Source organism: Anomaloglossus baeobatrachus (genome assembly GCF_048569485.1).
Source record: "Anomaloglossus baeobatrachus isolate aAnoBae1 chromosome 5 unlocalized genomic scaffold, aAnoBae1.hap1 SUPER_5_unloc_21, whole genome shotgun sequence".
Lineage (NCBI taxonomy): Eukaryota > Metazoa > Chordata > Amphibia > Anura > Aromobatidae > Anomaloglossus > Anomaloglossus baeobatrachus.
The window spans coordinates 810,042-837,980 of NW_027441797.1; the positions used below are offsets into that span (position 1 = coordinate 810,042).

The 27,939-nt window shown below is 45.3% G+C and overlaps 2 protein-coding genes across 2 annotated transcripts in view; both read right to left on the reverse strand.

The window, feature by feature from the left end:
* The window catches only part of LOC142259007 (uncharacterized), a 244,029-nt gene that overhangs the window by 99,020 nt on the left and 117,070 nt on the right, over positions 1–27,939 (reverse strand). The window lies entirely within an intron of this gene.
* Positions 285–27,905, reverse strand: LOC142258998 (uncharacterized). The gene is made up of 2 exons (XM_075331537.1): positions 27,815–27,905; positions 285–2,245 (listed from the first exon to the last, which is right to left on the reverse strand). Exons 1-2 carry the CDS (start codon positions 27,903–27,905, stop codon positions 1,182–1,184), a joined length of 1,155 nt encoding a protein of 384 aa, XP_075187652.1. The 3' UTR covers positions 285–1,181.

Here is a 27,939-nt window from a genome sequence, read left to right on the forward strand (position 1 = left end):
GGTTTATTTGTCCAATTACTTTTGACCTCCTAAAATGTGGAGTGTTTGTAAAGAAATGTGTACAATTCCTACAATTTCTATCAGATATTTTTGTTCAAACCTTCAAATTAAACGTTACAATCTGCACTTGAATTCTGTTGTAGAGGTTTCATTTCAAATCCAATGTGGTGGCATGCAGAGCCCAACTCGCGAAAATTGTGTCACTGTCCAAATATTTCTGGACCTAACTGTATCCCCTTCCTTTCCCCTTTTTCTTCCTTTTTTTCTCTTTTTCTTTTTTCCAGTCGCCTCTTGGCTAATCCGATTGTATTATTCCTTATTTCCCTACTACAGCCACATAGTACACTGTTATCCATCCGTGTTATGATGATCACATCCATATAGTACTTTTGCAGGTAATGATTTTATCTTATAACTTTCTCCAGATATGATTTTTTTTTTATACATGCTAGTAATTGCATCTCTTGTAACTAGTTAGAGCAACATGCTATTACCCTGAATTTACCGTTATATACAATAGTATTTTTAGTACTAGCTCTAATATACTACGTATTATTCCCTTACAATTTTATGGCTTTTGTCTCTGTTACCGTTATTTACATAGTGGAGTGAAATCATTCTAATGGGTCCACAGGCAATATCTACATTTGGTGAGCCCACTTCATTATCATCTATTCCCATTTTCATTATTTCTTTTTGTACCTTTTATCCTATTATCTGGCAGCCTGCTCCTTTCCGCCATCACCTGTTCACTTTTGTAACTACCAATTGTTACTATTACACAGGCCTACCTCGTGTCACTATTTTTCTTCATTTGAAATTTGCTTTGCCTCTCTATTGTCAGGTAATACTACCATATTATACATTATGTACCGTATATGTACAAGATGAGGTATATTGTGATTCCTGTAGTCGTTTTTGTTTCATTCATTACCAATTGTTATTTCTGACGAGATGTACTGTTGTTCTGTAAAAATATTTGCACATGTTTGTATTACTACAACTTATGTACTATGATTGTTTATTTTTTTTATTTATCACTTTATATATAGATAAGTCCAGTCTGACGAAGGGCTGTTGGCTGAAACGTCAACTTTTTGTGGACAGTTCCATGCACAGAACTTTGAAATAATTTTTTTCAGCAATAAAAATGAACACAGCATAATCTAAGTCTCTTTACTTCATTTGGGGTAGTCAGTGTGCTGGAATTCTCTCATTTGCCTTACTTTTTTCGTACGAGCACCTGCTAATTGGTGACGCTGAGCCTTACTTGTACTCTGTTTTCCAATTAAAACATTTCCCACATTCTGAACATGAAAATGGATTCTCCCTGCGTGAATTTTCTGATGTGTAACAAGAGATGATTTCCGAATAAAACATTTCCTGCAATCTGAACATGAAAATGGCTTCTCACCTGTGTGAAATCTTTGATGGCAAACAAGCTCTGATTTCCGCATAAAACATTTCACATTTTTTTGATGGTAAACAAGATTTGATTTCTGAATAAAACATTTCCCACACTCTGAACATGAAAATGGCTTCTCCCCTGTGTGAATTTTCTGATGCGAAACAAGGTTTGATTTCCAAATAAAACATTTCCCACATTCTGTACATGAAAATGGCTTCTCCCCGGTGTGAACTTTCTGATGCCCAACAAGTTCTGATTTCTGAATAAAACATTTCCCACACTCTGAACATGAAAATGGCTTCTCCCCTGTGTGAATTTTCTGATGGTAAACAAGGTTTGATTTCTGAATAAAACATTTTCCACACTCCGAACATGAAAATGGCTTCTCCCCTATGTGAATTTTTTGATGAGTAACAAGATATGATTTCCGAATAAAACATTTCCCACACTCTGAACATGAAAATGGCTTTTCCCCTGTGTGAGATCTTTGATGCCAAACAAGTTCGAATTTCTGAATAAAACATTTTCCACACTCTAAACATAAATATGGCTTCTCCCCGGTGTGAATTTTCTGATGCCTAACAAGGCCTGATTTCTCACTAAAACATTTTCCACACTCTGAACATGAAAATGGCTTCTTCCCAGTGAGAGTTTTTTGATGATTGGAATGTTGGTCTTGTTTGAAAAGATCAGATGATATCGCTTTCCGATGAAGGACTGGAGGTATATTTGGGACAACATCATGCTCTTCATATGTATTATGTGTCATACAGTCATCATCTGTTATAAATTCTGAAGATATTAGAGAGCCATCTGAACTCCCAATACAGTCATCTGCTAAAAATAAACACAATGTTATTATTTTTTTTAATGATATCTTGAAAGTTAATTTATTTTTTTAAACCATAACATCAGAAATTAAATTAGGAAAAAATGTATTCTTAATCTGTTGGCCAATTTTGACATTGTTACATCATCGTTAATTTGGATCTCCCATTCCTAGCACAAGTTCTCTGGACTGTGCTACAGTAAATAATCTGTACTGTTGTTATTATTATTATTATTATTTATTATTATAGCGCCATTTATTCCATGGCGCTTTACAAGTGAAAGGGAATGGGTACAACAGTGAAAGGGTATACGTACAACAATCATTAACAGTACATAACAGACTGGTACAGGAGGAGAGAGGACCCTGCCCGCGAGGGCTTACAGTCTACAGGGAATGGGTGATGGTACAATAGGTGAGGACAGAGCTGGTTGCGCAGTGGTCTACTGGACTGAGGGCTATTGTAGGTTGTAGGCTTGTTGGAAGAGGTGGGTCTTGAGGTTCCTCTTGAAGCTTTCCACGGTAGGGGAGAGTCTGATGTGCTGAGGTAGAGCGTTCCAGAGTATGGGGGATGCACGGGAGAAATCTTGTACGCGATTGTGGGAAGAGGAGATAAGGGAGGAGCAGAGGAGATCTTGTGAGGATCTGAGGTTGCGTGCAGGTAGGTACCGGGAGACTAGGTCACAGATGTAGGGAGGAGACAGGTTGTGCATGGCTTTGTATGTCATGGTTAGTGTTTTTAACTGGAGTCGTTGGGTGATGGGAAGCCAGTAAAGGGATTGGCAGAGTGGCGAGGCTGGGGAGTAGCGAGGGGAGAGGTGGATTAAGCAGGCCGCAGAGTTTAGGATAGATTGGACGGGTGCAAGAGTGTTGGAAGGGAGGCCAGAGAGCAGGAGGTTGCAGTAGTCAAGGCGGGGGATGATGATCAGATTATCCTGCAGTCATATTGTAACAATGAGGGACAAAGTGCTCCTATACTGTCCCTCACGCTAAGTGACCCTAAACGATTCCTAACCTCTGGATTACCCCTGAAGATGGAGATGCTGGAGTCTCGTGCCTTACTATTCTGCTGATGAGATCTAATCTCTAATCCCCCAGGGAAGGAAGGGGTAGGAATATGATGGAAACACAGAATAAGACAGACGGGAAACACAGATTAAGACAGATGAAACACATTGCAAACTCACAGAAATAAACAGTGAAAGACTAAGGAGAAAAGCAAGAGCAGGAAGGCAGCAACAAAAAGACAACAAGAGTTAATACCACAACAGGTCACAGTAATAGTGCCCAACAACCACCCGTAAGTCTGGATCACAACACCTGACCAGAGCAGTATAGGTAAGTTATAGCTGGCATTAATGAAATAATCCAGCCAGTATATACAGGAGGGGAGCAAATTATACCTTCTCCTCTACAGCATGGGATCAAACACATTAACAAGGAGCCCAGCAGAGAATAAGGGGTACTTTACACGCTGCGACATCGCTGCCGATATATCGTCGGGGTCTCGTCGTTAGTGACACACATCTGGCACCGGTAGCGACATCGCAGCATGTAACACAAATGAGCGACGATCAACGATCGCAAAAACGTGCAAAATCGTTCTTCGTTGACAAGTAGTTCACTTCCATAATATCGGTGCTGCTGCAGGTCCGATTTTGTCTGTCGTTCCTGCGGCAGCACACATCGCTATGTGTGACGCCGCTGGAACGACAGACATCTCCTTACCTCCGTCCACCGGAAAAGGAGGAAGGAAGGAAGTGGGCGGCATGTTCCGGCCGCTCATCTCCTCCCCTCCTTTTCTATTGGGCGGCGGTTCAGTGACGCTGCTGTGACGTCGCTGTGACGCTGAACGAACCGCCCCCTTAGAAAGGAGGCGGTTCGCCGGTCACAGCAACGTCGCAGAGCAGGTATGTGCGTGTGACGCTGCCATAGCAATAATGTTCGCTACGGCAGCGATCACCACATATCGGCCGTGCGACGAGGGCGGGTGCAATCTCGCTCGACATCGCTAGCAAATGCTAGCGATGTTGCAGCGTGTAAAGTACCCCTTACTCTTGTTAGCCTACCCAAGTCTACGGTTTGACGCCTGCATCTCCCTGCACTGCTCACAGACATCAGAGAAGTTAACATGCAACGTACAAGAATCTATAATTTCCTTAGATCCTGACGCCGCCATGACAGTTGGCAAAATCTGCAAAAATCTCCTTGCAACAGTGATCCACAACATAGACATTTTCAAAGAGATTTTTTTTTCGAAAATAAAAATAGTTACAGACAGATGCCAGATATTTAACGGGGTTGTCCGGGACAACGATTGTGACGATGTACACTGAAAAATTACATCAGGGACTGGAGTGAGATTTTTGGCATAGGGAATGTCCCAGTTTGTTAAGAATTAGAAAAGCGGTGGTATCACACCCTTGTTCTGGCCGAGCTTTGCTCATTTTGGCAAAGCTGATTAAAATTGTCATGAACACACACGCATACATCAGCCTGTCTCCTCTTCACCTTTATACTCCTGCAATTAAGACCTTTGGTCACATGACGTGATGTCGAAAAGGTTTTTAAGCAGTCCTATAATCAGCATATAAACACTGGGGCCCTTAGGAGAATGGGGGCCCTGTGAAATTGCCCAGTTTGCTCTCCCTTTCCACTAATGCCAGTCCTGCATGCCAGCCTGTCTTCTGTTCAGTTTATTTACACTCCTACAATTAAGAGACCTTTGGTTACATCATGTCACATGACTTTGAAATCATCAAAGGTCCTTAAACAATCCAGGGAAGCCAGGGAAGGAGTCTTGCGAGGATAATTTGCATATTCCCAGTGCCTTCTGGGATAAGTGAAGAGTCACCGCGAGCTCAAGGAGAACCGGGTTTTGGCCGTTACAGCCGGAAGGAAGACTTCTGAAAGCCGCGCGCCTACTGGCGCGTGAATTTTAGCCTGTCTTCTTCATTGTGAGCGTGAGTGAGCAAAGTGTGAGCAAAAGTAAGTGTGAGTAGAATTGTTTGTATTTAGTTGTTTAATTACTTAACATTTGTTTAGTGCTATCCCCATTAGAAAATGTGCTCCACTATTGCTAATGCAATCCAGTGTACATCTTGTCTCATGTATGCAGTCCTTGAAAAGCCGTTCGAGGGTGCATACTGTTGTTCGAGATGTGCGCAAGTTGCACGTTTGGAAGCCTAGATACTGGATCTAAATGAGCAGCTGGCAACTCTGAGATGCATTAGCAATATGGAAAGGAGTCTGCTGCTCACTGAGCAGCAGCTTGCTGGGTCAGATGTGGGGGAGGATCGTAGTAGGGAGCGGCAGGACGGTGAGGTAGGTAGCTGGGTGACAGTTAGAAAGGGGGGTAAAGGGAAAAGTGCTAGGAAGGCTAGTCCTGAACTGACACACCCCAATAGGTTTGCAAACTTGGCAGATGAGGGGGATGTCATTACAGGGGTAGCATTGCTGCAGCAAGGCATGACCTCTGAATGCCAGAGGAGTGTCTGCTCCAGTAAGGGGGGGAATAGGAGTGCAGGGCAGGCAAGACAGGTACTGGTAGTGGGGGACTCAATTATTAGGGGGACAGATAGGGCAATCTGTCACAAAGACAGGGATCGCCGAACAGTGTGTTGTCTTCCTGGCGCTCGAGTTCGGCACATCGCTGATCGGGTTGACAGATTACTGGGAGGGGCTGGGGAGGACCCAGCGGTCATTGTACACATTGGCACAAATGACAAAGTTAGAGGTAGGTGGAAGGTCCTTAAAGATGATTTCAGGGAATTAAGTTGTAAGCTTAAAGCATGGACCTCAAAAGGTGGTATTTTCGGAAATACTACCTGTGCCACGAGCCACACCAGAGAGGCAAAGAGAGATCAGGGAGGTTAACAGGTGGCTCAGGAATTGGTGTAGGAAAGAGGGTTTTGGGTTCCTGGAGAATTGGGCCGACTTTTCAGTTGGCTACAGATTCTATGCTAGGGATGGGCTGCATCTTAATGGGGAGGGTGCAGCTCTGCTGGGGCAGAAAATGGCTAGAAGGTTGGAGGAGTGTTTAAACTAGGAATGGGGGGCGAGGGTATTCACTTTATAGAAGGGGAATGTAGTGCAGATAGTGACCAGGGCACAAGTAATGAAATTGGGGGTGGTACAGGGGGAAGGGTTAGGACAGTCAATACAGTAAGCAGGAATACAGGTACAGAGTCATACGTAACGTGCATGTACACTAATGCCCGAAGCCTCACAAATAAGGTGGAGGAATTAGAATTAATATTGTTGGAAGAAAATTATGATATAGTGGGGATATCAGAGACATGGCTGGATGAGAGCTATGACTGGGCTGTTAATTTACAGGGTTATAGCCTATTCAGGAATGACCGTACAAATAAGCGAGGGGGAGGTGTGTGTCTACATGTAAAATCATCCTTAAAACCCATCCTGCGTGACAACATATGTGAGGGTACTGAGAATGTAGAGTCCCTATGAGTGGAGATAAGGGGGGGGAGAATGAATAATAAAATACTGATAGGGGTGTGTTATAAGATGCCGAATATTATGGAAGAGGTAGAGAATCTCCTCATAAAGCAAATTGATAAAGCAACGAGTCTCGGAGAGGTAATTATTATGGGGGACTTTAACTATCCTGATATAAATTGGGGAACAGAAACTTGCAGTTCCAGCAAAGGAAATAGATTTTTGATAACAATGAAAGATAATTACCTTTCACAAATGGTACAGGACCCCACAAGAGGGGGAGCACTACTAGACCTTGTACTAACCAATAGGCCAGACCGCATATCAAATATACAAGTTGGGGGTTACTTGGGGAATAGTGATCACAAAATAATAAGTTTTCATGTATTCTTTAGTAAGATGTATAGTAGAGGGGCTACAAGGACACTAAACTTCAGGAAAGCAAATTTTAAACGGTTGAGAGATGATCTTAGTGCAATAAACTGGGATGATGTACTAAGTAATAAAAGTACACAAAGCAAATGGGAGACTTTTATGAGCATCCTGAATAGGGCTTGTGCAGAAAATATACCCTATGGGAACAAACATGCTAGAAATAGGAGGAAACCCCTATGGCTAAATAGAGCTGTAAGGGAAGCAATAAAAGAAAAACAGAAAGCCTTAAAAGAATTAAAGAGGGTAGGTAGTGATGAGGCATTATATAATTATAGAAAATTAAATAAAATATGTAAAAAGCAAATTAAGTTAGCTAAGTTTGAGACAGAGAGACTCATTGCGAGAGAAAGTAAAAATAATCCTAAAATATTCTTTAACTACATAAACAGTAAAAAACTGAAAAGCGATAGTGTTGGCCCCCTTAAAAATAGTCTTGGTGAAATGGTGGAAGGGGATGAGGGTAAAGCCAACCTGCTGAATGACTTTTTTTCTACGGTTTTTATACAAGAAAATGCCATGGCAGATGACATGACCAGTGATGCCATAAATTCACCCTTGAATATTACCTGCTTAACCCAGCAGGAAGTACGCCGCCGCCTCGAAATCACTAAGGTTGACAAATCTCCGGGCCCGGATGGCATACACCCCAGAGTACTACAGGAATTGAGTTCTGTGATAGATAGACCATTATTTTTAATCTTCTCAGATTCCTTAATAACAGGACCGGTACCGCAGGACTGGCGCATAGCAAATGTGGTGCCAATATTCAAAAAGGGGACAAAAACTGAGCCGGGAAATTATAGGCCGGTAAGTTTAACCTCTACGGTTGGTAAAATCCTTAAGGGTTTCTTGAGAGATGCTATACTGGAGTATCTCAAGAAAAATAACCTTATGACAGAGTATCATCATGGGTTTATGAGGGATCGATCCTGTCAAACTAATTTGATCAGCTTCTATGAAGAGGTAAGTTCAAGCCTGGACCAGGGAAATGCAGTGGATGTTGTGTATATGGACTTTTCAAAAGCTTTTGATACGGTGCCACACAAAAGGTTGGTACATAAAATGAGAATAATGGGGATAGGGGAAAATATGTGTAACTGGGTTAAAAACTGGCTCAGTGATAGGAAACAAAGGGTGGTTATTAATGGTACGTACTCGGACTGGGTCTCAGTTCATAGTGGGGTACCACAGGGGTCAGTATTGGGCCCGCTTCTTTTCAACATATTTATAAATGACCTTGTTGGGGGCATGCGGAGTAGAATTTCAATATTTGCAGATGATACTAAACTCTGCAGGGTAATCAATACAGAGGAGGATAATTTTATATTACAGGGAGATTTATGTAAATTGGAGGATTGGGCTGAGAAGTGGCAATTGAAGTTTAATGTAGATAAATGTAAGGTCATGCACTTGGGTAGAGGAAATAACATTTATGATTATGTACTTAATCGTAGAACACTGGGTAAAACAGACACAGAAAAAGACTTGGGTGTATGGGTGGATGGTAAACTTCACTTTAGTGGAAAGTGTCAGGCAACTGCTGCCAGGGCTAATAAAATAATGGGATGTATTAAAAGAGGTATAAGTGTTCATGAAAAAAATATAGTTCTACCTCTGTACAAGTCACTAGTGCGACCGCACTTAGAATACTGTGTACAATTCTGGTCACCGATATATAAGAAGGACATAGCTGAACTGGAGAGGGGCAGAGAAGAGCCACCAAGATTATTAGAGGAATGGGGGGGCTGCAATACCAAGACAGGTTATTAAACTTGGGGTTATTTAGTTTGGAAAAACGAAGGCTTAGGGGGGATCTAATCACAATGTATAAATATATGAGGGGACAGTACAGAGACCTTTCCAAACATCTTTTTACACCTAGGCCTGTGACTGGAACACGGGGGCATCCGCTACGTCTTGAGGAAAGAAGGTTTAATCATAATCACAGATGAGGATTCTTTACTGTACGAGCAGTGAGACTATGGAACTCTCTGCCGCATGATGTTGTAATGAGTGATTCACTACTAACATTTAAGCAGAGCCTGGATGCCTTTCTTCAAAAATGTTAAATTACCAGTTATATATATTAGATTTTATGACAGGGTATTGATCCAGGGAACTAGTCTGATTGCCGGATGTGGAGTCAGGAAGGAAATTTTCTCCCCATTGGAACTTGTTTGCCCCATTGGGTTTTTTTTGCCTTCCTCTGGATCAACATGTTAGGCTACGGGTTGAACTAGATGGACTAAGGCGGGCTTTGCACACTACGACATCGCAGGTGCGATGTCGGTGGGGTCAAATCGAAAGTGACGCACATCCGGCGTCACTTGCGATGTCGTAGTGTGTAAATCCTAGATGATACGATGAACGAGCGCAAAATCGTCGTCATCGTATCATCGCTGCAGCCTCCGACATTTCCATAATGCCGGGGGAGCGACAGGTACGATGTAGTTCCTCGTTCCTGCGGCCGCACACATCGCTGTGTGTGAAGCCGCAGGAGCGAGGAACTTCACCTTACCTGCCTCCCGGCTGCAATGAGAAGGACGGAGGTGGGCGGGATGTTTACATCCTGCTCATCTCCGCCCCTCCACTTTAATTGGCCGCCTGCCGTGTGACGTCACTGTGACGCCGCACGACCCGCCCCCTAAGGAAGGAGGCGGGTCGCCGGCCAGAGGGACGTCGCACGGCAGGTATGTGCGTGTAAAGCTGCCGTAGCGATAATAATCGCTACGGCAGCTTTCACTATATATCGAACGTGCGACGGGGGCGGGACTATCGCTGCAGCATCGGTAACACATTGTTACCGATGTTGCAACGTGCAAAGCCCGCCTTAGAGTCTCCCTTCAACCTTAAAAACTATGATACTATGATACTATGAATCAACCTCAGAATACAACTGATGGGGACCCTAAGAGAGTTGGGATCCTGAGAAATTGCGCAGTTTGACTCCTCCCAACGTTGGCTCTGACTGTAACTAGGGCTTATTTTTGGGAGTAGGGCTTATATTTCAACCATTCTCCAAAAATCCCATAAAATCATGCTAGGGCTTATTTTCGGTGTAGGTCGTCTTTTCAGGGAAACAGGGTATTAATTAATAATAATAATTTTATTCATTTATATAGCGCTATTAATTCCACAGCGCTTTACATACATTGGTATTCATGAACCCTCTGCAAGTTTCCTTCATAACAACATAGAGAAGGGACTAGAAACAAACAGCAGAAGAAGCAGAAGCAAAGAAAATACAGCTGAAAAAAACAGCAGAAAGTCTAAAAATGTAAACACAAAATGAGTGAAGAAAGTACATGAGTAGATATCTCTTACTGGATAGAGCTGGAGGAGACACATCCTGAGGAACATCGGGATCTTCTTCTTTACAGTCCTGTGGGAGAAGAGGACGGGGACATCTCTCTGGTGTTGTCCTCTTACTGGATAGAACTGGAGGAGACACATACAGGGACTGAATTCATTCCTTACATACAGATAATTATAGGCCGTGTGTATTTAGTCCTGTCTATTACCTGGTGATGTGAGGGGCTGGGGAACCTCCATCATGACGTCCTTGTACAGATCTTTGTGTCCTTCTAAATACTCCCACTCCTCCATGGAGAAATAGACGGTGACGTCCTGACACCTTATAGGAACCTGACATATACAATGATACCGTCACCCCCGATCCCTTCATAGCGTTACTGTATAATGTCCCAGCATTCCCAGCAGTGTCACCTCTCCAGTCAGCAGCTCAATCATCTTGTAGGTGAGTTCTAGGATCTTCTGGTCATTGATGTCCTCATGTATCGGGGGGTGAGGTGGAGGCCCCGTGATTGGGCTCAGGGGTCTTCCCCATCCCTCAGACACAGGGGCCTGACAGCGCTCACTAGAGGTCTTCTTCACTACTGTGTAATCCTGGTTATGGAGAGACACAGTAATAAATCTCACTCCAGACATTTCCAGAGTCCTCACCTCTCCAGTTCTGTCCATCTGTTATTCCCATAGATAAGAATGATGTAATGTGACGTCATCAGAATCTCTCACCTCTCCAGTAAGCCGGAAAAGGATCTCTAGGGTGAGGTGTAATATCCTCTCCGCCATCTTGTCCCTGTCCATATCCATCCTTCACGGGGCAATCAGGAGAATTCTCTTATATAGATTAAAACCACTGAGAGGATCCGATATTGTAAGGACCTGAATGGGAAGGAGATGAGCCCATATGTAAAATTAATGGAGATAAGAGAGGTGAGATATCATTTGAGTAGGAAAAAAAATTCAACATGAAATGTGCTATGTAAGTAGTAAAACCGACCGATAAAAGTAGCACATTATCTTTATAAAAAAAAAACCCACAATCCTTCATGACAATCTGAATGGAAAAATAAAAGAGTAATTGCTCTCGGAATAAAGGCCCCGTCACACACAGACATAAATCTTTGGCAGATCTGTGGTTGCAGTGAAATCATGGACTTATTGTTCCATTTGTACACAGCCACAAACCTGGCACTGATTGTCCACAATTTCACTGCATCCACAAATCTGCCGCAGATTTATCTGTGTGTGTGACAGGGCCTTAAGAGTAGGAAAATACAAAAGTGCAAAAATAAATAATTTCCCAGTTTTTCGGTTAAGAACTGGGAATGGAATTAGGATTCGATGTATTCTTGTTTCTAACAGAAGAAGAGGGGCCACACATGGTGTACGGATCTCTGCACTCGCTGACGCACAATTTACCACCCATTTCTTGTATGAAGGCAGTAAAATAGTGAAAATTATCCCAATTACAAAATGTGCCCACATTATATTTAACTCCTAAACTAGAAAAATTATGTAAATAAAGTTTAGATATTCTAAACTGGTTTCGGTGCTCGTAGACTTTAACCCCTTAACGACCGCGGGCAGTAAAATTAAGTCACAGCTGTCATAGTGTTAATTCCTTCTTGCTGCTGCCACCAGCTGGCGGAGATAGGCGCACATCTCAGCTGATTTGTACAGCTGAGATGTGTGCCTAGGAGGTACCATGCCTGTTAACCCCTTAAATGGCGCTGTCAAAATGACAGACCCAGTATAATCGCAATCTCCATAAAACTTTACTCATAGGCCTCCACCGGAAGTCACGTGACCTGATCATGTGGATCTGATGGTTGTCATGGTAGTACAGGTCCTATGATGACTCCTGTAGCTCACATGACTTAGGTCCTGTAACAAGCAGCCAAGTACTGCAGGTTACAGGAGATCAGTATTTTTCCTGATCTGACCGCTGCTGTTCGGATCGGGAGAAATGAATGACCGATCAGACTGCTGATCCTTATAGCCCCCTAGGGGAACTAGTAAAATAAAAATAAGTAAAAAAAAAAAAGTTTTCAAAAATTAAAAAAAAAAACCCCTAAAAGTTCAAATCACGCTCCTTTCACCCCATTGACAATGAAAGGGTTAAAAAAATTAAAAATATACACACATTTGGTATCGCCGCGTTTAGAAAGGCCTGATCTATCAAAATATCAAACCAATTCATCTGATTGATAAACATAGCGGCAAAAAAAAAAAATGGCAAACACCAAAATTACGTTTTTTGGTCGCCGTAAATTTTGAGCAAAATGCGATAACAGGCGATCAAACTGTGGTATCTGCACAAAAACGGTACCATTAAAAACCAGCTCGAGACATAAAAAATAAGCCGTCACTGAGCCATAGATGATGGGAACGCTACGGGTTGCGGAAAATGGCGCAAAATGTCCACCACTTTTTTGGACAAACTTTAGATTTTTTTTAGCTCCTTAGATAAAAGTAAACCTATTCATCTTTGAGGTCTACGACCTTGTACCGACCTCAGGCATCACACCGACACATCAGTTTTTCTATACAGTAAACACAGAGAATACAATATCTGAAAAACAATCGTGCAATCACAGTTTTTTTTGCAATTTTTCTGCATTTGGAATTTTTTTGCTGTTTTCCAGAACACTATATGGAAAAATTCATGGTTTCATTGAAAAGTACAACTTGTTCCACAAAAAACAAGCCCCACATGGCAAAATTGACTGAAAAATAAAAAAGTTACAGCTCTCACAAGAAGAAGAGCGAAAAAAAACAATAAACCCCCCCGAAAAATTGGCCGGAGGTGAAGGGGTTAAACATCCGGGCCATCTGACTCCTACTCTGCAGTGATGTTCTACAATGTCATTACATAGCAGTGCTTCTATACACAAACATGTAGCAACGGAGAGGAAATCCGTCCATCTCTACATAAGGCAGAGACGGTTTATTACTGCCTCTGCCTTCTCTGTCACTGTATACACAGCTCTGCGGTGCAATGCAGCTGGAACAGCAAGGGACCTGACACCGACACAGATCTCTGTGTGAGAGCCCAGACACCATCGGTACTTGTCAACTGTAATTGTTTGGGGTCTGGTAAGTTCGATTTTTCTTTTGGGGGGGTCAGTCTGCTTTCTTTGATGAAGAGTCCTGCTGTATTCTTTAACTTTTTTAGATGCTTGGACACTTCCCTATGGAAACGCAACTAAGGCTTATTTTTAGAGTGGGGCTTATATTTTAATTATAGTATAGTCAAAAAAGCATTAAAAAAATCCCACTAGGGCTTAATTTCCGGGTAGGTCTTATTTTCAAGGTGGAAAGAGCTGACTGTGCTTCCTCCCCATACACAGAGGTCATGTGGTCACTGCTAAGAAGTAAATTAAAAATACTTAAATACTGAACTGACCCCCCCCCCCCCCGACCCCCACCCTCGGAATATGTGAGATATAGGAAAATACTACTGTGAATCCAAACCTCCGTTATTAGCCCTGATAGGGCAGTAAGACCCCTTTTCCAGAAACCACTATAGATAATACAGTTTAATTTGTCACAATGACCTGCAGACTCTCCCGTGACTTTTACACAAGTAACAGCTTGTACCGGGCACAACTATGATTTTATTACTAATAAACAAGCTGCTAAGCACAATTATTGCTACATTCAGCATATTGATCAGAAACTGCAGATGTCACGCGTAATATTAGATCATACTTATTAGATCATAATGGACTATGGCTAACACGTCCACACATACACGTCTACACACCTACCTGTGCATAAATATGAGTGATTTGTTCCATAAACTTATGGTATTTGCATTTTTACCCAGGCTCATTATTGACTCTGTGTCAATTGCATTCGGACTGCAGTCTTACCATCCAATTTGGCTACCATCCAATATATCTAAATGATCTGATTTAGACCAACCTGACAGCCCCGACCAGGTAAAAATCCGCCATATATACAAAATAAGAAGTGTTACAAAATAGCTAAGAAATATTTACATGTGGTTATAAACATATAATATGACTGTATCCGGCTTTCAGTCATAGGGATGGCCCCGATGAGGTTTTAGTCATTGCTCAGTATACAGTGATCAGTGGTTGTATACGTGCTCTCACCACTAAGGCTGCTTCCACACATCCGTTTTTTGCCGTCAGGCACAATATGTCGAAAAACGGATAAAACGGATCCGGTGACGGATCTGTTTTATTCCCCATTGACTTGTATTAACGCCGGATTGTGTCGGATGGCCTTGTGTTGCATGCGGCGACCGCCGAATCCGGCGAATTCTCTTGGTCCGGCTGCCGGAAAGGACGCAGCATGCAGCGTTTTTGTCTCCAGCAAAAAAACAGACCAAGACGGATCCGGCACCATCCGGGATGTTGTATAATGGAAGCCTATGGGCGCCGGATCCGGCGTCATCCGGAAAAAAAACGCATTCCAGTGATGGATCCGTTTTTTAATCTGAGCATGCTCAGATGAGATGTGAATTCATTTCTGGCCTCCCTCTGTCTGCCGGTCTCTCTCCATCTCTGTAGATGTCGGTCTCTCCCTCTCAACCCCTCTTTCATACTCACCGATAACGGGTGCGGCGCTGCACAGCTGTCACATTGCTCTGGCGACATCTCCTGCTTTTGAAAATGCCGGCCGCTCATTATTCCATCTCGAATTCACTGCTTCCACCGCCCACTGGCGCCCATGATAGGTTGCATTCAGATGCGACCCCACGCTGAGTGACAGCTGTCTCACTGCAACCAATCACAGTCGCCGGTGGGCGGGTCTATGTAGTGCAGTACAATAACTAATTAAAAAAAAAAAAAAAAAAAAAAAAAATCGGCGTGTGCCCCCCCCCCCCCAATTTTGATAACAGCCAAGATAAAGCCACACGGGTGAAGGCTGGTATTCTCAGGATAGGGAGCCCCACGTTATGGGGAGCCCCCCCAGCCTAAAAATATCAGCCAGCAGCCACCCAGAATTGCCGCATCTATTAGATGCGACAGTCCGGGGACTCTACCCGGCTCATCCCGAATTACCCTGGTGCGGTGACAATCGGGGTAATAAGGAGTTAATAGCAGTCCATAGCTGCCAGTAAGTCCTAGGTTAATCATGGCAGGCATCTATGAGACACCCACAATGATTAACCTGTAAGTGAAAGTAAATAAACACATACCACCGAAAAAAATCCTTTATTGGAAATAAAAGGCAAAAAAACCACCCTCTTTCACCACTTTATTAAAATCCCCAAATACCCCTTCAGGTCCGACGTAATCCACAGAGGTCCCACGACGCTTTCAGCTCTGCTACATCGGAAGCTGACAGAGAGCGGCCACAGACCGTGATCGCTCTCTGTCAGCTCCACGTAGCAACTGAAGTGAGTCGTGCTGTCAGCGGTGGCGTCACTCAGGTAGTGTCGGTGAGTGCGGTGATGATGGGTGCGGTAGTGCCTGTGTGTGTGCGGTGATGATGGGAGCGGTAGTGCCTGTGTGTGTGCGGTGATGATGGGGGCGGTAGTGCCTGTGTGTGTGTGGTGATGATGGGAGCGGTAGCACCTGCGTGTGTGCGGTCATGATAGCTGCGGTAGTGCCTGTGTGTGTGTGGTCATGATAGCTGCGGTAGTGCCTGTGTGTGTGTGGTCATGATAGCTGCGGTAGTGCCTGTGTGTGTGGTGATGATGGGTGCGGTAGTGCCTGCATGTGTGCGATGATGAATGGGGCGGTAGTGCCTGCGTGTGTGCAATGATGATGGGGGCAGTAGTGCCGATGTGTGTGCTGTGATGATGGGGGCGGTAGTGCTGGGGTGTGCGGTGATGATGGGGTCGGTAGTGCCAGGGTGTGCGGTGATGATGGGGGTCGTAGTGCCGGGGTGTGCGGTGATGAAGGGAGCGGTAGTGCCGGGGTGTGTGGTGATGATGAAGTCTCTCCCTCTTCTTTTGACATGAAAAAGAAAAAAAAAAACAAAAACGGATCAGTTTTTTACTGGTTTCGTCGCATCAGTTTTTATACAATCTGCGACGGATCTGTTGCATCAGGCACAAACCGGATTGTGCCTGATGGCAAAAAACGGATGTGTGAAAGCAGCCTAATTGACAGCAGGTTCCAATGCTGAGCGTCTGTCAGTCACTGCGGGGGCAGGGTATATGTGGTAATAACAGACATTGCCCTTATTTTCCCACCAGTATCGCTCAACATCAGCAATAAAAACTCGATGCTGAAGTTGGTTTCTTATTGGTCCAGTTTCTTATTTGGGGTTGAAGTTGTTTCTTATTTGAATTTTTTTCTATTTTTCTTTTTACAGGTTTAACAACAAACGTAAAAAATATTCACGATAATATAATACAATACAGCGCGGAGTCCGGATGTGAATACACTTAAAAGCAGCAACAAAAATGATGAAACTGGCACAAAAAATGGGCATCAAAGTGGGCAGCAAAGGGCGTTTTGGAAAGGGTTAAATGACCTTGGGTCACTGATCTCACACCACCATTATATTGTGATGTCTCGCATCAGATTCAGGTCACTCCAGCCCGGCCCAAATGGGTTCTGGGCATCAGAACTGGCATTAAAGTGAGCAAATAGCCAATTTTACAGACGTGAATAAGTAACTGGTGTTCTGTAAAGTTCTCTTCCGGCTGATGTAAATGGGTTTGTGTCACTAATTAGTAATCACAAAGGGAAAGCCGCCATTGTTCTCTGATTTCAGTCTATTCTCAAATTATTATGGCTTTACCTATATAGATCAGTGATCAAAAGGCCATTTAACCCTTTCCACAACGCCCTTCGGTGCCACTTTGATGCCTATTTTTGTACCAGTTTTATCATTTTTGTTGGTGCTTTTCAGTGTATTCACATCCGGGCTCCGCACTGCAGGGGATTATATTGTTCTCATTTTTTATTTTTGTTGCTAAAAACCGTGAAAAAAAAAAAAATTGCCGAATAAGAAACCAACTTCAGCCTCATCATGAAAGCAAAAACAATAAAGACGACGACAGTAACATGAAAATGAAGCCGAGGAAATCACGAGAAAAGATGCAACATTTACTTGAATATCTGAACAAGGAAAAAGATTTTCACAGATCTTTAACCCCTTTATGACAGCCTTACGGATTAAAACGGTGGCAGAAAAAGGTACTTATTCTGATCCGCTGTTTCAAAACGACGGCAAGAAATAAAATGTATACCGTCCCCCAGCATCGAAAAATCTCCATGGTTTCAGCTATCGGGGGGTAGCTAAGACCCTGGAGATCACGATTCAGGCTGAAAAAAATGATTTATCTCCCACCTGGCATAATCAATCATGACAGATGGGAGATAAATCTCCTCCCTCGGTCCTCCGATGTGGCCAAAGTGCCCCCCCAGTCCCACGCCCCCACCCGATCATCTAAAATGTCCGGCGCGCACACTGCGCTCATCCTCCTCCTCTGAGTTCTGTCACATCTGACATGTTAGATGCAACTTCAAAGTTCTCCCCATGTCCTGCCAAGTCACCCCCCTGTCATTCCCCGGGCTCCCGTTACCTCCTGCAGTGACGATCCCCCACGATTCCTCCTCTTCCTTCTCAGAAGATCCTGGCCACATGCGCAGAGCGGTTCTCAGCCGTCTCCCTAATAGTAGTGACACTGAGCTTACTGCAGCTCACACTGCCATGCTGTGGACCCAAGGAGTGTGAGTGCAGCATCACTGCAACCACACTCTTCACATGGAGGGTTTGCACTTCCAGAAAATGGGGGATATGTTCTCTGAGTGTGCCCCCCATATTCTGGAAGGTCCAGAGTCGTCATAGGACCTCCAAAATGGATTACGGCAGACCGGATTTTTTTTTTCTTTTCAATAAATTGGTGAAGGAGGGAATGTGAGAGAATCTTTTGTTTTTTACTACTGACTAGGTTAGTGATGTCGGGTATCTGAAAGACGCCATGACATCATACCCTAACCTCAACAACCCCATTTATTACCCCATTTGCCACCACACCAGGGCAACGGGAAGAGCCGTGCGACGCACCAGGATTAGCGCATCTAATGTATGCGCCACTTCTGGGCGGCTGCGGCCTGCTATTTTTAGGCTGGGAAGGGCCAAATAACCATAGTTCTTTCCACCCTGAGAATACCAGACCACAGCTGTCCACTATACCCTGGCTGGTAATCCAATTTGGGGGGGGACCCCACTTTTTTTTTAATTATTTATAAAAAATTTAAAATAAACAGCATGGAGACACCTCCATTTTGGATTACCAGCTAAGGTGAAGCTGTTTTTTTGTTTTTTTTGGGGGGGGCTAAATACAATGTCAAACACAATTTAGTGCCACATGAAAGCTACTAAAGGGTACCAGCTTAGAATATGAAGGGGGGTGGGACATTATATATGTGTTTGACATCTATTTATCTAGACAGCCATCCATCCATCCTAGCTTATTGGGCTTAGTGCCCACGATCAGGACTTGCAGCGGTTTGGACGCAGAGTGTTTTGACTAAGATGATGTGCTTCTTTTCTCTGCAGCATAAATTGACCAGCGGTGCGGCTTCCTGAGACGCAGGATGTCAGTTTATGATGTGAAGATGAGTGTGTTCTTTGCAGGGAGAATAAAGTCCACAGCGGCCTGAGCCCGGATCAGGAGCACGGGCAGCTGCATTCTCGTGTGGACAACACTGGCATCTGCGCAGAAGGACTGACACTGTGTCTTAGATGCAGTGTCAACGAATCGTGGGAACACAGCCGAAAAGTGAGAAATTTGGCGCTACAGCAACATTTTTGTGAACTATCTGCTCACTATACCCCTGAATAAAATTCTTGAGTGGTCTAGTGTCCAAAATGGGGTCACTTTTAGAGGTTTCCGCTGTATAGGTACCTTAGGAGCCCTGCAAATGCAACATGGTTACCGCAATTTATTTAAACTTTTCCAAAATTCACATAGTGCTCCTTCTGTTCCAAGCTCTCCTGTTTGTCCAAATAGAATTTTTTTGGCCACATGTGGGGTATCACTGAGCTCTTAACAATTTGTATAACAAACTGTGAGGTCTACGTTTTGGTGTTTCCTCTTGAAAACGTGAGAAATTTGGTGCTAAAGCAACATTTTTGTTAAAAAAAATGAAAATTTTCAATATAATGACCTAAGGTTATCAAATTCTGTGAAGTACCTGTGGGTTTAAAATGCTCAATATACCCCTGGATAAAATCCTTGAGGGGTTTAGTTTTCAGAATGGGGTCACATATGGGAAGCTCTAATGTTGAGGTATCTCAGGGGCTCTCCAAACGCGACATGGAGTTTGCTAATGATTCAGCAAATTTTACAGTCAAATGGCGCCTCTTCCCTTCCGAGCCCTGCCATGTTCCCAAACAGTTGATTTCCATCACATATGAGGTATCTGCCTACTCAGGAGACATTGCACAATAAATTTTATGGCACAATTTTTCTGTTACCCTTGTGAATACAGTGGAACCTCGTTTAACGAGTAACCCAGTTAGCAAGTATTTTGCTTAATGAGCAAAGCTTGCTGTAAATTTGTAACTCAGTTTGCAAGCAAGCTTTGCCGTACGAGCAAAATACTCACTGCACACACTTCCGGGTCTGTACATCCACCGCGCTCTAACCCGCTCTTGCAGTCCGCACAAACACGCACATACACACACATGTTATGCTCACATTACCTTCCGTTCCATCGCCGGCCTCATGATTCTTGTAGTTCGCCACTACAGGATGTGTATCGGGTAACCATCGAGACGACGGTGGAACTTCCGCTGTCAGCCGCTACTCAAAGGCAGCGCGCTGGCCAATCAGAGTCAAGTGGTTGCTGCCTTTGACATCAGCGCTCTGGCAGCGGAAGTTCCTCCCTCATCGCAATGGTTACCCGATACACATCTTGTACCGGTGAATTGCAAAATCCAGGAGGCTGTCGATGGAATGGAAGGTAAGGTGAGAACAATATATATGTGTGTGTGCGTGTTTGTACGTGTGTGGAATGGCACAATAGGGGACCAGGATAGGACATTTAACAAGTTGTGGGACGAATTGTCTGAGCTTGCATTATTTCCTATGGGAAATCTTGCTTTGCTGAATGAGTAACTTGGTTAACAAGCACATCCCAGAACGGATTGTTCTCGTTAACCAAGGTTCCACTGTAAAAGCTATCTGGATACCCTTGTGAAAAAAGCTATCTGGTTGAAGTAATAATTTTGTGGTAATTTTTTATTTTTTTTTTATTTTCACGGCTCAACGTTATAAAATTCTGTGAAGCCTGCGGGGATCAAAGTGCTCACCAAACATCTAGAGAAATTCCTCGAGGGGTCAAGTATCCAGAATGGGGTCACTTGGGGGGTTTCTGCTGTTTAGATACCTTAGGGGCCCTACAAATGCTACATGGGACCCACAATCTATTTCAGCCAAATTTGCTTTCCACAATTCTAATATTGCTCCTTTCATTCCGAGCCCTTCCATTTGTCCAAACAGAGGTTTCTGACCACATGTGGGGAATCACCGCGCTCATAAGAAAGTGGCTAATAAACTGTGAGGTCCACTTTTTGGCGTTACCTCTCGAAACCTGTCAAAGTGACACTGGTCAGAACTGCAAAAAATGGCCGAGTCATGAAGTACAAAACTGGCCACGTCCTTAAGGGGTTAAACTGAATGTAAATGAGCCGGTCAGGGAAGAGCAGGAAACTGGTCCTGAACTGGTTAAAGTTAAAAATAGTTGTGAAATGAAGGGGTTAATGATAATGATGACCCCAAAATAACAGAGACCCTGCACCTACCTCCACCTGCAGAGCCGCACACTAGATATATAATACCCTGCACCTACCTCCACCTGCAGAGCCGCACACTAGATATATAATACCCTGCACCTACCTCCACCTGCAGAGCCGCACACTAGATATATAATACCCTGCACCTACCTCCACCTGCAGAGCCGCACACTAGATATATAATACCCTGCACCTACCTCCACCTGCAGAGCCGCACACTAGATATATAATACCCTGCACCTACCTCCACCTGCAGAGCCGCACACTAGATATATAATACCCTGCACCTACCTCCACCTGCAGAGCCGCACACTAGATATATAATACCCTGCACCTACCTCCACCTGCAGAGCCGCACACTAGATATATAATACCCTGCACCTACCTCCACCTGCAGAGCCGCACACTAGATATATAATACCCTGCACCTACCTCCACCTGCAGAGCCGCACACTAGATATATAATACCCTGCACCTACCTCCACCTGCAGAGCCGCACACTAGATATATAATACCCTGCACCTACCTCCACCTGCAGAGCCGCACACTAGATATATAATACCCTGCACCTACCTCCACCTGCAGAGCCGCACACTAGATATATAATACCCTGCACCTACCTCCACCTGCAGAGCCGCACACTAGATATATAATACCCTGCACCTACCTCCACCTGCAGAGCCGCACACTAGATATATAATACCCTGCACCTACCTCCACCTGCAGAGCCGCACACTAGATATATAATACCCTGCACCTACCTCCACCTGCAGAGCCGCACACTAGATATATAATACCCTGCACCTACCTCCACCTGCAGAGCCGCACACTAGATATATAATACCCTGCACCTACCTCCACCTGCAGAGCCGCACACTAGATATATAATACCCTGCACCTACCTCCACCTGCAGAGCCGCACACTAGATATATAATACCCTGCACCTACCTCCACCTGCAGAGCCGCACACTAGATATATAATACCCTGCACCTACCTCCACCTGCAGAGCCGCACACTAGATATATAATACCCTGCACCTACCTCCACCTGCAGAGCCGCACACAGGATATATAATACCCTGCACCTACCTCCACCTGCAGAGCCGCACACAGATATATAATACCCTGCACCTACCTCCACCTGCAGAGCCGCACACTAGATATATAATGCCCTGCACCTACCTCCACCTGCAGAGCCGCACACTAGATATATAATACCCTGCACCTACCTCCACCTGCAGAGCCGCACACAGATATATAATACCCTGCACCTACCTCCACCTGCAGAGCCGCACACTAGATATATAATGCCCTGCACCTACCTCCACCTGCAGAGCCGCACACTAGATATATAATACCCTGCACCTACCTCCACCTGCAGAGCCGCACACTAGATATATAATGCCCTGCACCTACCTCCACCTGCAGAGCCGCACACTAGATATATAATGCCCTGCACCTACCTCCACCTGCAGAGCCGCACACTAGATATATAATACCCTGCACCTACCTCCACCTGCAGAGCCGCACACTAGATATATAATACCCTGCACCTACCTCCACCTGCAGAGCCGCACACTAGATATATAATACCCTGCACCTACCTCCACCTGCAGAGCCGCACACTAGATATATAATACCCTGCACCTACCTCCTCCTGCAGAGCCGCACACTAGATATATAATACCCTGCACCTACCTCCACCTGCAGAGCCGCACACTAGATATATAATACCCTGCACCTACCTCCACCTGCAGAGCCGCACACTAGATATATAATACCCTGCACCTACCTCCACCTGCAGAGCCGCACACTAGATATATAATACCCTGCACCTACCTCCACCTGCAGAGCCGCACACCAGATATATAATACCCTGCACCTACCTCCACCTGCAGAGCCGCACACCAGATATATAATACCCTGCACCTACCTCCACCTGCAGAGCCGCACACCAGATATATAATACCCTGCACCTACCTCCACCTGCAGAGCCGCACACCAGATATATAATACCCTGCACCTACCTCCACCTGCAGAGCCGCACACCAGATATATAATACCCTGCACCTACCTCCACCTGCAGAGCCGCACACCAGATATATAATACCCTGCACCTACCTCCACCTGCAGAGCCGCACACCAGATATATAATACCCTGCACCTACCTCCACCTGCAGAGCCGCACACCAGATATATAATACCCTGCACCTACCTCCACCTGCAGAGCCGCACACTAGATATATAATACCCTGCACCTACCTCCACCTGCAGAGCCGCACACTAGATATATAATACCCTGCACCTACCTCCACCTGCAGAGCCGCACACTAGATATATAATACCCTGCACCTACCTCCACCTGCAGAGCCGCACACTAGATATATAATAACCTGCACCTACCTCCTCCTGCAGAGCCGCACACTAGATATATAATACCCTGCACCTACCTCCACCTGCAGAGCCGCACACCAGATATATAATAACCTGCACCTACCTCCACCTGCAGAGCCGCACACCAGATATATAATACCCTGCACCTACCTCCACCTGCAGAGCCGCACACCAGATATATAATACCCTGCACCTACCTCCACCTGCAGAGCCGCACACTAGATATATAATACCCTGCACCTACCTCCACCTGCAGAGCCGCACACTAGATATATAATACCCTGCACCTACCTCCTCCTGCAGAGCCGCACACTAGATATATAATACCCTGCACCTACCTCCTCCTGCAGAGCCGCACACTAGATATATAATACCCTGCACCTACCTCCACCTGCAGAGCCGCACACTAGATATATAATACCCTGCACCTACCTCCACCTGCAGAGCCGCACACTAGATATATAATACCCTGCACCTACCTCCACCTGCAGAGCCGCACACTAGATATATAATACCCTGCACCTACCTCCACCTGCAGAGCCGCACACTAGATATATAATACCCTGCACCTACCTCCTCCTGCAGAGCCGCACACTAGATATATAATACCCTGCACCTACCTCCTCCTGCAGAGCCGCACACTAGATATATAATACCCTGCACCTACCTCCACCTGCAGAGCCGCACACTAGATATATAATAACCTGCACCTACCTCCACCTGCAGAGCCGCACACTAGATATATAATACCCTGCACCTACCTCCACCTGCAGAGCCGCACACTAGATATATAATAACCTGCACCTACCTCCACCTGCAGAGCCGCACACTAGATATATAATACCCTGCACCTACCTCCACCTGCAGAGCCGCACACTAGATATATAATACCCTGCACCTACCTCCACCTGCAGAGCCGCACACTAGATATATAATGTCCTGCACCTACCTCCACCTGCAGAGCCGCACACTAGATATATAATACCCTGCACCTACCTCCACCTGCAGAGCCGCACACTAGATATATAATGCCCTGCACCTACCTCCACCTGCAGAGCCGCACACTAGATATATAATACCCTGCACCTACCTCCACCTGCAGAGCCGCACACTAGATATATAATACCCTGCACCTACCTCCACCTGCAGAGCCGCACACTAGATATATAATGCCCTGCACCTACCTCCACCTGCAGAGCCGCACACTAGATATATAATACCCTGCACCTACCTCCACCTGCAGAGCCGCACACTAGATATATAATACCCTGCACCTACCTCCACCTGCAGAGCCGCACACTAGATATATGGCTGCTCTGTGCTTACAGGACCTGTGATGATGTCACATGGAGGGGAGGAGTCAGGGGTCACATGGTCAGCTCCTCAGTGTATGCAGGGCTCTGCTGTGCTGGGTGTCATGGTGCTGGATGAGGGGAGGTTTATGTCAGGGGGTCATAAAGTGCGGCACTGGAAGCTGTAATCAGACATTAGCAGAGGTGTTGGAAGATCGGGGACGAGCAGCAGAAGAAGCCGCAGCAGGAGACGTCCTGGAGACCACAGACAGTCGCTGTGCACATAATAACAGTCTCACTACAAGGCACAGGTCTATGTCTTGATCGGCTTTATATAGGCCTCGGAAGCTCCACACATGGAGCACGCTGGATACTGGCAAAGCCCAATGTGGAGCACAGGAAAGTTCAGCAGCCCGGGGTGTAGGGAGAAGAGCCCAGACCCAGGACAGGGGGGTGACAGGACCCCTCAAAGTGACTCTCCCAAAAGAGTGTGTAACTGCGCCATTGGGAGCCATGGTCTTGGATTCTGTTAGGGGCTCACAACATGAGGTTGTCATGGAAATGTTAATCTCATATTAATATTCAATATTCTGTGTTCATTATAATCGTGTTATAGGAATTTTATTCTCATATTAATAGCTGGATATTATCAGTAATTGTAGTTCTCTGTACTCACGATTCTGTATCTGCTGATGTATGAAAATGTGGCGCCCCTGACCTGGTCAGGCACCACTGAGTACTGCACCCATGCTGGGTCAGTGCTTCCAGGCAATTCTAAAGGCTGGAATAGGGTGTGTACGCACAGACACATAGCAACCACGTCTCCCACACCTTGACAGTGGACCCTTGGGCAGACCCAAGAGGGGGCTTGCCTCCACATCTCAGCAAGGGGTGTAGGGGGAGGGGCTGGAAGCTAGGCTGCAGCGGCTGTCAGGAAAAGTAGGAGGAGAGCCAGTCTGGGAGTAAAGCGCGGCAGTTGCCTAGAGCGGGACGTGCGCTGACACGCGAGTCAGACCCTGCATGTGTAGTAGCCGTTAGCGGGGGAGAACGGTTACCAGCAAGTCAGTCAGAAAGACGCTGAGGAAGTCAGTCGAGTACGGGGACCTATGGTGACTAGGCACGCACGGGGAACAGGTCCCTAGAGTACACATCCATTTATTGATCTGCTAAACCTACCGGTGAGGGGAAATACAAGTCCCTCACCAACCATACAGAGTCCGAGCCTCAGCAGCAATGAGGAGGCCCATAAGGGAGATCAAGCCTGGAGCCATCTACCTTGATCCACGCTGCAGGCAAACGGGCCAAAAAGGGGAGAAAAGGCAGTAGCGACTTCCCTGGATGAATCCCACAGTACTTCAAGTCAGGGGTTATGCGAAACAAGAAGTGCTAGGAAGGCGAGTTAATGGTTACCCTTAAACCAGCCTGAAGGATACCTGGTTTCACCTGGTGTAATCTCAGCATCGCCCAGGTACCTCACAAAACATCTAAACGCGAGCAAAGAACAGTTGAAAGACATCTTGGACTGAGACTGAGTTATTCTGGGACCTGTTTTTCCTCACACCCGAGCCCCTGGGGCCAGCCTCACTCACAGGAGGCCACACCATCAGACTGCAGACTCCATCAGCTCCAGACGCTCGTTAAATCTGCAGTGGCGGTCACCCATATCCCTGACCGCAAACCGTGAGTGGCGTCACGACTCCTACATATATAAAACTGACATACCTGTCGCCAGAATTACCAAAGTGGAGACCCTGTGGCGTCCCTGAAGGTGTAGTGAAGTCCCTGGGGCGATCGCTACAGGTGGGCGACACAAAAAGACCCACAACTGCCACAGTCTTACCGCCCTATCTCACTTCTCAACCACGATTATAAAATGCTAGCGAAAATTCTGGCAAGCCACTTACAGGTCCTACTGCCGGGCCCTGGCGGGTTTTACTCAAGGGCGAAGCAGTGTGGCAAACATACAATTGGCCGTCGCCTCTACTGTCCTTGCCCAAGATCCATCGCAACTGGCTGCAATGCTCATGAGTCTGAATGACGAAAAGGCCTTTGATAAAGAAGCATGTCCTCTCTTATGTGAGGTTTTAGGTAGGGGAGGATTCCCCCAAAATTCCAACAATAAATTCACTACGTACACACAAATGCAATCACCTGCGTGACAGTACATAGTTATACAACACCATCAGTAGACATCTTCCGAGGAGTCAGACAGGGGTGCCCCTTGTCACTTCTTTTATTTAACCTCTCCATTGACTCTTTACTACGTTATCTGTTGCAGACCCCTACCTTTAGGGGACGCAAGACTGGCTCTAGGGAGTTAAAAATTGCTGCGTTCGCAGATGACATCTTACTGATCGAGTGACTACCTGCTCTTTAAAATATCGGGGAGTGAACGTGATGAGGCTCCCGGCCAGATTATATCATACTAATATCAAATTGTATATCGACAATTTAGAATCCACTCTGGTTAAATGGAAAATCTTCAGTTTCTCATATCTGGGTAGAGCTAACCTAATTAACATGATAGAGAAGATGTGGAAATTCTATCTTTTTCACACTCTCCCAATCTATTTGCTTCCTAAGGAGGAGAAGCGAATCAGCTACCTATATCGCTCATATATTTGGGAGGGTAAAAACTCCGTATAGCTTATAAATGACTCCAGCAGTTGAAGGGAAAGGGAGGGATACATTTCCCCGATATTAAACACTATAATCTAGCGTCTCTGCTCCGGGCGGTGATGGATTGGTTGGGGGGACTTCTTACTACACCCAGCATGGCTTGGAGTGCTGCCTTACACCAGGGCCGGCTCTCCCCGCTCTCTTACACCTCCCATACACCGAGCTGTCAGTGAAGTGAGAGCAAACCCTCTTCTGATTTCTACATGGAGGGCATGGCAAAAACTACACCGGCATTTTCAGCTCTCTCCTCAGATGTCGCTCTTTATTCCACTCACTGGTAATCCACATTTCCAACATGGTCACTCTCACCCTGTCTTCTAACGTTGGCATTCTCAGGGTATAAATTCTGTCAAACACTTGATCCATCTAGAGTAGGGGTGAGGAACCTCCGGCCCGCAGG

Excerpts from the sequence above, each read along its gene's own strand:
- LOC142258998 (XM_075331537.1), bottom strand. The coding sequence starts at position 27,905 with ATGGATCAAGTGTTTGACAGAATTTATACCCTGAGAATGCCAACGTTA. Across the intron at positions 2,246-27,814 it reads GTTGGAAATGTGGATTACCA|CAGATGACTGTATTGGGAGT; the intron begins GTGAGTGGAATA and ends GTTTATTTTTAG.